The sequence below is a fragment of the Tenebrio molitor genome, chromosome 1 (genome assembly GCF_963966145.1).
Source record: "Tenebrio molitor chromosome 1, icTenMoli1.1, whole genome shotgun sequence".
Taxonomy (NCBI): domain Eukaryota; kingdom Metazoa; phylum Arthropoda; class Insecta; order Coleoptera; family Tenebrionidae; genus Tenebrio; species Tenebrio molitor.
In genome coordinates, this window is record NC_091046.1 from 8,903,740 (window position 1) to 8,914,176 (window position 10,437).

The 10,437-nt window shown below is 33.3% G+C and overlaps 1 protein-coding gene across 2 annotated transcripts in view; it reads right to left on the minus strand.

Annotated features, from left to right (window-relative positions):
- Positions 1-9,717, minus strand: part of LOC138125217 (homeobox protein caupolican-like) — an 82,448-nt gene extending 72,731 nt beyond the window's left edge. Inside the window, exon 1 of one of the 2 annotated variants that reach the window (XM_069040422.1) lies at positions 8,797-9,717. In XM_069040422.1, coding sequence (XP_068896523.1) covers positions 8,797-9,072 — 276 coding nt within the window. In that variant the 5' untranslated portion in view covers positions 9,073-9,717. The remainder of the gene's footprint in view (positions 1-8,796) is intronic. The other variant, XM_069040431.1, reaches the window with a different exon arrangement.
- Positions 9,718-10,437: the final 720 nt, after the last annotated feature.

Genomic DNA, 10,437 nt, shown 5'->3' on the forward strand with positions numbered 1-10,437 from the left:
AGATTCAAATAATAATTAATTAATCGCTACATTATAGAGGAATTTTTATTTCAGGAAATCATAAGAAAATTTGCATCTTTAAATTAATTAATATATACCGAGCGATCATTTAAAAAATAAATCGAGTTTGCTTTGGTGCCTATGCTACAGCATGGGTTGCCATAGGTAACACGCCGACTCGATTTATTTTTTAATTAATCGCACCGTATTTTGTATTAAGAATATTAAATTAAAGAATCCTGATGACAACAAGATTTCTTTAAATCAATAATAGAAGTTAGTGACCATGTTTTAAATTGGTAATAAAGGAATAAATAAGAAAGTAGGTGTAGGTAAATTGTTTCAATTATGATTTTTCTTTAATTTTCAAAGTAGGTAGTACTCTAATCAAATCTATTACAGACAATGGATTTTCAAAAAAAAAATTAAACAAATCTTTAAGACAAATGTGCATTATACTGCTCAGAAGAAAAGAAATATTTGTTCTATTGATTTCTGGTTAATAGATTTGTTCATTTATTATTCATGAGAAGTGTCTGTTTATTTTTAATGTTTAAATATTTAAGTTCTAGAATTGGAACACAAAAATCTGATACACTTTTAATTATTATTATCAGTTACTATATTTTTCAGGATTTTTCATTATCATTTCATTTCTGAATTACAATCTACATTTTTTGGGATATAAATTACTCATAACATTATCTCATTAACTCAAAAAACAATTCAAGGTTTATAAAACTAAAGAAAACGTTCACCAAAATTTCCCAAATTGTGAACCTATTTTGGATATCTTCATTCGACTTCCATGTTCGGCAAAGAAATGGAAGTATGGTGTCGAAAATCGTGTCTAAGATTAAATTCTGATTGATTCTTGCTCAAAAAGTAAAAAAGTCGTTTATCGTCTGTGTCTCTGCCTTTCTGTGTGTCTGTTTGTCCGTCTGTTTATTGGTTCGTAACAACTTTTTCATACAGAATGTTTGTCCTAGTAGGAGCTTTGGACCTATTGATTTTGGTTACAATTAGAGTAGTACTTTTGGTAATACACTGAATTTTATGAAATTACTTTCGCTCACGATAACTCCTGCAAAAAAGCACCGATTGGAACGTTTTTTCGTATAAAAGATTTGTTTTAGTATTCAAGGTCTACTCATTTTTTGCAGATTGCATATTAGCTGTTTTGACAATATTGAAATCTGGTCAAGAATGCGGTGTTAAATTCTATTTATTTCTCCTTATGAAACCTCATTCATAACTATCGGGCGTTCAAATGAAATCCTGGACTGGGAAAGTGTTTGCCAATTGTTTTGTTTTTTTTAAAGTGTAAATTGACAGTTGTAATTAGAGCATGTTGACAGCTAACCTAAAATTTATAAACAAAATATCTTTCTGTTTTTTCTTTCTTAGCAATGTTTTGTAATAAAAAATAGAATAACTAGCCATTCCATTTCTCGAAGCAAAAACCTAAGGCCTTAAAACAAACATGTTCAATTATGTACCGACTAAACATAAATACCTAAATGTCATTCGTGTCAAACGGCCGGAAATTCAAACCTTACACAATTCCAAATGGTTTACTTTTTTCAGCGCCTACTCAGCCCAGGTTTTCATTTGAACGCATGATACATATTACATGATGTCACTGTCGTCTTTTTTCTTCATTTTTGTTTAAAAAAAATATTTTTTTTAAACTAACTGATATGTAATATGTATTTACAAAATGTGAACAAAAGGATTTAAGATATGATGTAGCCATTTAATGCACTTTTTGTGGTGTTTATTTCAAATTAATTAAATGAAATTGCCCCAACGCAATTTCATTTCTTATAAAACTTTATCATCAAAATCTACGACACATTGCTAATTACACTTTTCCGCTAAAAATATTATTCTAATTATTTTAATAAAAATAGGTAATTATCCGCACCTATCATAGCTTCCTGTTTTTATAGACATTGACATTCAACGCTTGCTGCTCGCTATATTTTTATTCCTAAGTTCAATGTTATGTCAAATCAGATTAAAACGTTTCAAACAACACATTTAATTCACATTTTGTCCAGCATTACCTGACGCTTTTGGTCAGAACAGGTGTTCCAGTAGCTCTTTACAAGCACTTTTATTTAGAAAAATTTCTACAGATATAATTTCGCTCCAACACATGAAATATAATATAATTTATTGCCAGACAAGACGTTTCTTTCCTGTAAGCTAATTTTATTACAACAACTGAAAAGATTTATTATTAATTTAATCATCGCATGCGAGTTTTCTAAATTGGTTCTATAATGAAGTTGTATATACCCTTGCTCGGAAAATTATTTTACAGAATATATGACACACGCATGTGGGGTATGTGTGAAATACGCACAAGATATGTAAATGAAACTAGAAAAATTAAAGTTTAATAAAAAGAAAATTTGTTTCAATTATGAATCGTTTCTTGTCAAGAAAAGCCAAGATATCTCCACAGATAGTCTGTGAGGTTCAAGAAATTGCTTGGCTCATCTGTTAATTACATGTGTGCTAACTACATGCAGGAGTTTTATGGACTTTTATGATTCCAATTACAAGATTAAACATCGGAAAAAAATTTGGGAGTAATTTATTCCTTGAGTCGTGGAAATTGTTGGATGTTTGTTGAACTTAATTGGGCTGAAATGAGCCTATAATTAAAAAATAAACAACACACATGTAAATGTAACAATGTTGCGAGCACAGACATGATCAAAAATTAAGAAGAAAATAATTAGATTTTAAAAGCCGGTCTCACCGTGGAGCATGTTTCCGTAAAACTCTTTTGATGTCCAAATCACACCACAAAAAGCCGACTACACAACTAATTAGTTCTTTTACAAAAAGTGATGTGTAATAAATTCCAACAAAATCTTTGCCTATTACACAGCAATAATGTTAAACTAGATCCACAAATGAAATAAAAGTGGGAATAGATTTGAAGACATTCACGTATCGTTCCACCATTAGACGATTTGGCAAATTGCACACCCACAACCCCCGATACACGTTTGTTAACTCCAACAATGGGAAGCTTGTTTGGTGAAAACTTAAGTAACCACCCACATCCACGTAAAACACAAATTCTCCTCAGTTAACCACAATAATTTCCCCCGATATCAAAGAAAGTTGAGTGGTAACGTTGAAATTATACCAGCACAAAATACAAAACAAGTTTGGAGTTTAATATAGGAACGAACGGGGTAATTACTGGTAACATGTAACTAAATGTTGCTACGTCTAAACTGCTTTAAATTAGCGGCAGTTCCGTGAAACTATACGACGGTTACTGATAACATCGCTTTATACTTCTCTATTTATTATTATACAAATGTTAAAAAGCAATTAAGAATATTTGTGACAGGTAGCTAGTTTTGTTGGCTGAAACGAACATGTGTAAATGTTTTCGGTAATAACTCCCAGGCAATTAGAAGATGCCATTATGAACACGGTCGCGGTTAGATCTACAACAAATTATGTGGTGTTTTTCGACGGTAATACTGTTGTAATTTTTTTAATAAAATTATTAGGGAGCTCCATGTGAAACCAGATCTGATAGTTCAGGACTGATAGTCGGCGAATCTACAAGGGGACAATAACAGTAATCTTATTACATTAGCAACCAGATTAGCGACTGACAATTGAAATTTTTCTTCTAAAATTATTGTGGTATAATTGTTATAAATTATACTATTATGAATAAAGTGATAAAAAAATTAATGCGTAGTAAATTCGATGGAAAAATAGTTTAGTGTATAATTTAAACATAATATGTGTTGTTGTGCATGACAGTATCATAATTTGTCCATATTATAAAATTAATTTTTAATATAATTTATTTTTATTGTGATTATGGGAAATTATGTCTATATTAACTTTGAAATATGAACGTTTTTAATAGTCAAGATATTATGCCGATGGTGCTTATTTTGATAGTTTAAAGGTTAGATTCGTAAAAATTAGTGAAATATATCTGACACAAAATTCAATTTGGTTTAATCAAAATTAACTAAATCAAATTCTTGCTGGTGGAGATATTTTTATGTGAATTTATACAGACGACATTTAAAAATTTAGTTTCAAAATAAATTATGGATTAGAGACAGATTTCGTAAAGGGTGTCTTCAAAATTTTCTGATCAAGATTTTTGCTATTTGCTCTCAAAAAAATAAAAATAAAATAACTTAGTTAAAAATATACAGTAACATAGAACACAATTTTCAGTGTAATGAATTCTGCAAACGATATTTCTACATACGTAAAAGGCAAAATGATAATCTTTTCTTTGTAACAAGAATTTAAAATATACAATAAAATCGTAAAACATTAAAAAAAATAAAATAGAAAGTTATCGTTCTAATCGTTTTGTTCTTCTAATTGTTTTAAAAAAATGAAGAATATTGCCAACTCCTTTTCTTCTTAGCAATATCTTTTTACATATTTTCAAAAAGAGATTTAGAAGAAGTTGACTGACAAACAAAAAACGTTTTGTCTCCAAATGATCATTTATGGACTACGAGTATAACAGCTGTTGTATTTTAGTTAATGACTCAATAAAGTTTGTCTTTTTCAATATTTTCAAAAGAGTATCTCTGGGCAAGGAATCCCAGGTGGTATGAATGAAGTATGTATTAAGAAAATCTGAACCTTTGTAATAGTGGCCAAGGACTGATCTAAATTTTCCAAAATTTGACAGAAAACTTTCTGGACATTATAATACGATATCCAGATATTCCGGAATTGTTTTAAAACAAAAAATCTTAGTTTAGCTTATCATGATTCGTCACGATAAACATTTCCAAAATAAAATCTATACCAGAGCTTTCTAGCTTTTTTATAGGTGACCTAAAAATCTGAACAATGGTTTAGCTTTAAACATGTTGGTTACTTCCTAAATATCACAATTGCTTAATACAAGATTACAAGCTTAAAATTTCGTTGAAACTTGGATTCATCACGTTTGTCCATACTAAAAATGACAACGAATGAGTACTTATGATTGGCTGCTTGCTACCAATAGAAGAACACCATTAGGGAAAAAAAGGAAAATCAATACGAGATGTGTTTAGCCATCAGGATCAAGATCATGAGCTGCATTTCAGTTGTTTCTTTTTCAAAATAGTAAAGCAGCCGCTGTATTACCTTGATCTAGGCCCCACCGACTATGGCTAATTAATAATTTTTAAGGGTGTTGGAATCATTATATCAAATGTACTGGTTCTTTGACAGATCTAATTTTGCTTCTATCGTGTGATCAAGAATGTTTTGGAATGTGATCTGTCCTAAGTGTTTAAATACATTTGTTGAATGGCAGTCCAAAGCACTCTTGATATTGAAATTTATTTGATCATGCCATATCAATATTATCAAAAACAATAGACGATTTACTATTCTTGTCCTTCAAATTTGCAAAGCGGAAAACTTCTTAGATTTATTCTAATATGTAATACTTTTTTGTTTATTTTACTACCACAAATCTTTTTGTTTGTCAACGACATCTTGAAACCCAAAGGAGTAAAATCTTTGGCGGCCTCAATGCCATGCCGCCTTTTAATTTTAGTAAGGAACAGATTGATTTGGGCTAATTCCTAAAAAATAATTAAATTTTACAAATGTTTCATTGAAACATTTTTGCTATTCAACGTGGAAACGCTGCAAGCATTCGGGGCACTTTTCCAGATTCCGCATTATTATCGGAAATTTTTGTATTGTAAACCAAAAATGTTATGTACTTAAGTTGATTAATTATAAATATTTACACTTTTAAGATAATGAAATTCTATATTTATTAAAAATGTTCGATTTTTCCTTGGAGTATTTTGGTTTTTATTGAAACTTTTAAATGCTCATTATACTAATTATTATTTAGTGCATTTACACCCAATATAATAGATTTGTGGAAATTACTTATGGTCGAGTCTTTTTAGCGGTATAAGATCATTCAAAAAAATGTGGGCAAGTGTAAATTTTTGTAACATTTTGATGCAATAAAGATTTATTTCTTTTATGTATTTGAAGACAACTCTGTAGTAATAGCAACTTAGTACAACTTGTAGCCAGTGTCAATGCGGATTATGTAAAAATATTGTGCAATTTCTTACGCATAATTGTTCAGGTTTGTTTTGGTCTATTTTCAAATTCTGAAAAAATCGTTTCAATCTAAATCTGGGTCAAGTAGTCTTACCGGTAATTCCAGATGGTATCTACACACTTTTTATCATTTTTGCGTACCAAATCTTACGCTGCATGAATTATTTTTCAGCTCTTCAACGATCGACAGTTATTGCACATGAGAAAACAAAAGGCAGAGGATGTAGGATACCGCTTCCCCTGAACAACACGAGAAAATCACGCAACGGTGATTGGTAAACAAAAATAGAGGAACTAATTGACATCCACAGGCGATATCTATTAGATCTGGTGCAATTAAACATTTTTTCTGTACAATTTTCTGTTTCCTGGAAAGTGTTGAACATGCATCGAAATCGAAGAGTGTATCACTAGGTCATCGGCATAAAAAATACAATAATTAAAGTCGCATGCTAAATAATTCCGTAGGCATCCACATGTTATCTTATGATCAACATGTGTGTTCTAATCAACAATGCAGCACAGTTCATCTAATATTAAAGACAATACACGCGGCGGGTACCAGAAGGCGAGACCCAAAATTCAGGACACGCCATCAGAGCTTGTCCAATCAAAACATATTTCGAGCTGACTCCTCAAGGCTCTGACTCAAGGATCAGACCGGGAATATTAATCGACATCAGAATCTCATCCACACAACATTTTTATTGTACCTCGGATTAATTGACAATCATAATAAAATGATACCGAAAATTAATCTAGAATTAGAGAGTTTGGTTGGCATTTTTATGACTTTCCCTTTCAGATCTCTTGGAATACTCTAAATTCTTTCATTTTTTATGGGCCCCCACTAATACAGGAGATTCGTTTTTTGCACCTATTTCAAGTTCCTGGAGCGTGTAAAACTAAGATAGGCTCAAAAATGTAGTTCCAATTGAAATACATTTTTAACATTGTTTTTATCGTAATCACGCCATTGTAAAGGATATCATAAATTACTGTCCTGTTTATTTTAATATTTGCTGATATTTCTATTACATATTCACTTACTTAGTTATCTTGTACTTTTAATATTGTATTCATTCTATACTAGATTTTTTCTTTTATCCTGATGGCGATGTGACAGCTTAAGGTTGACATTTACGTCTGGTCGGCGCAAGATTTTCTCTGATTTATGCCTATGCCCTTTGTTATTACACCTATTTACCAGATTTACAGATAACAAAGTCGCTGCTTCTAGAGTAAGATTCTTGGAAAACTTATCTGACCTTGGTCTAATATTCTAAATAAATCAGTACAATTATGTAGTCATACTTATTATAAATGTGACAGTTGAAAATAAGAAAAAGTTGGTCGGAGTTTATCTTAAAAAAAAGGTTTGTTTACGTCAGTTATATTGAAATTTATTATGGAAATTAACTTTTAGAAAGCTATTCTAATTTAAAAATTTTACTTTTTTTTTCAAATTAACAAAATGTGGATTTTTACCATTGAAATACATATTACATAATTTATTTTGTTATGTATACATTTTTATTTTTTTTTTTGCCTATTTTGCATCACTCGGCTAACGCCTCGTGCTTCAAATTTCGGCTTTATACCTGAAAAGTGATCTGAAAGCGCACTCATATCGAAAATTACTATTATTTTGTTATATACAAATTTTTAAAAAGTTGAATTATCAAATCACTCAATTGCAGATATGGTGTTATCTGCTTATACCGATTTTAGTTTTTTTCTTACTCCGACGCAACGTTTCGCCTACCGAATTAGCAACACCACGGTAATAGATCAAGTTCTTCTACAGTCGAAAAATCAATAGAATATTTTTCATCTCTATAATTTTCTTCTGCTGCCACGCAATTTCAACGAGTTAAAGATGATTTATTATTTATTAATAGAAATTGACAGCTAATGTAATTTTGTGTTAAGAAAGAAAACTTTCTTGGTTGTATTATTTTGTTTGTTGTATTAGTTATCCCCAAGTTACAAGCTCAATAAAAATTAGTTAAAAATATACCACGCCATTGTAGACAATTTCAGAATGTTTTTCTTTTCTTCTTAAATTTATTTTATAATATTTTGGTAACTTATTTTGTTGGTAACTTATTTGTTTATTTTTCCGATGTGGATATCTTGTAAAAAGTGACTGTCTAGCAAAAGTAATATAAAATAGTACTTTCAAGGGAGATACATAAATCTGGCCTCGATACCGTGCCCCCTTTTTAATACATGAAAAATAATGATTATATTGAATTATGCAATTTTGGTAATTTCCTTTTACCTGAAGTAGAAGAAAGTAAGAGATAAATTGAAAACAAAAATCCAATTTTTGTTTAAAAATGAGGACGTTACAGTAAAAAATCGCAGAGGCCGACGAGGATAATCAAGAAAGTTCTTCGAAATACATTTTTAATTAAGTGTATGTTAAGTCCCAAATTAAATTTTCTAGATTTGTGATGTGAAGCTATGCATTTTATTTTTTTTTTTTTTAAATAAGAGTTTAAAGTAGCAGTTTTAAAAATAGTTATTTAAAGAATACAGTAATAAAAATTTGGAGGGACAATTCCGTAAATGTGGTGATAACTTTTCGGATGTCAGAATTTAATCATGCATGTAGATTCCAAAGGCAAATAAAAGTGAAAAGTGAAGGGATGGGTAATCGGGTTGACATTTTGCGGTTTCTCCTACCTGGTGCGAAAAATAATCGTCGTGTCCCCCTAAACCCTCGTGATGAGACCGCATGTCGTTCCTGCCCATTTCCCTGCCCAGATCCTGCTCGATGTCCTGATGAATGGCAGGATTGAGTTCGGGATGCGACGCCAGTTCCTGATGGTGCTGGTGCGGCATGTTCATCTCGACGGGCATTTCCTGCCCCGGGGCCTGCATCTCGCCCATACCCTGCAGATCGCCCATCCCCACGCCCATCACCAAGGGGGATACGTGGGACTCCCAGCCGTCCTCCATCTTGGACGCCCACACTTTGATCGGCCCACTCGATTTGAATAACTCTATATGCGTAAGAACAATTAATTAATTATGCGCCGAGGGACCGGGGCGATGTTGGTGGTCGATAACACGCGTGAAACCCGAAAATAAAACGGGCATTATTCGGAAGACGTGTCCCCCTTACTTTTATTATGAACCACTCTTAAAATGCTACAGGTGTTTGTTTTTATGGCGCCTCTTTTCTCCGCCGCCGAAATCACTCACGGTCCTGACGCGGGGTCCACCTAATGGTCATCGCGCTTAATTGCTTATTTATGACGCCGGTGAGATATTGGGGGGCTATCGCGGAACCGTAAAAATCACTTTGAAGCACTGCTCCGTCGTCAACTAGTTTTTAATTGGGCAATCAAGTCTCGGTTTTATGCTCGCCGTCCACTTTGATTTACACTAGGTCCACTAATCCTTATCACCGGAATGTCACCCGGAGCGCAGCCGTCCTCTGGTGGAGGTCTTGTCACCGGAATGCCGCCACTCTCCCGGAGCGAGTGCTTGTCCTCTGGTGAAGCGAGGCCCAGGTGCGGAGCGCAAGTGTGGCTATAGGTGGAGGAAGGTTCGGTGTAACAATGTGTGTGTGTCGGCAGGACAGCGGTGCCGTCGGCAGCGTGAGGAGACTGCGTGAGGTCGGTGGTGACCGCCCCCCTCTACCCCCACCGTGATGCACCGTGCCAACCCCCCGAACACTATTATAATTAGCTGCACGGTGTACACAAGTGATCCCGCGAACCCCTGCCCTGCACTCGATGTTATCGGACGAGCTCCAGGTGAATGCGTCCGCTCTGATTGGATGTCCAACTCCGCACTGAAATCGACTGAAACTACTTCTGAAACTCCATCTGAAACTTGTCCGGACACGCTGTCCTTCATGCACCGGACGAAAAACCAAAAAATTTACATTTCGGATGTCGCAGCTTCTGATGTTCGAAATGCTGTCGCAGGACCTTCGAGTCCTTCCACTCGCAAATTACCCGGATTATCGGCTTCGTGTTGAGATAGAGATATCGATTTTGTACAGATTGTTTCGCTCCTAATAGAGCATAACAATTTGCCAAAAAACCATCACGTTTCGACCTCGTCTCGGATTAGACTGACACCAGGAATTTACAACGTAAAAATAGAATTTTATTCATTTGCATTCGTACATATTTTTAACTTGTTCGGAAAATTACTGGCAATTTTCTGCTGATAGTCGCTAATTGGTGCGTTAGATATAGAGCAGTCACAATAAGCCTTAACTCGTATTTTACGATTTTACACAAACATTAACACAATTTGCGGTGTTAAAAATAAATCATTTTGAAAAATAATCTGGTGAAAATTGGGTCT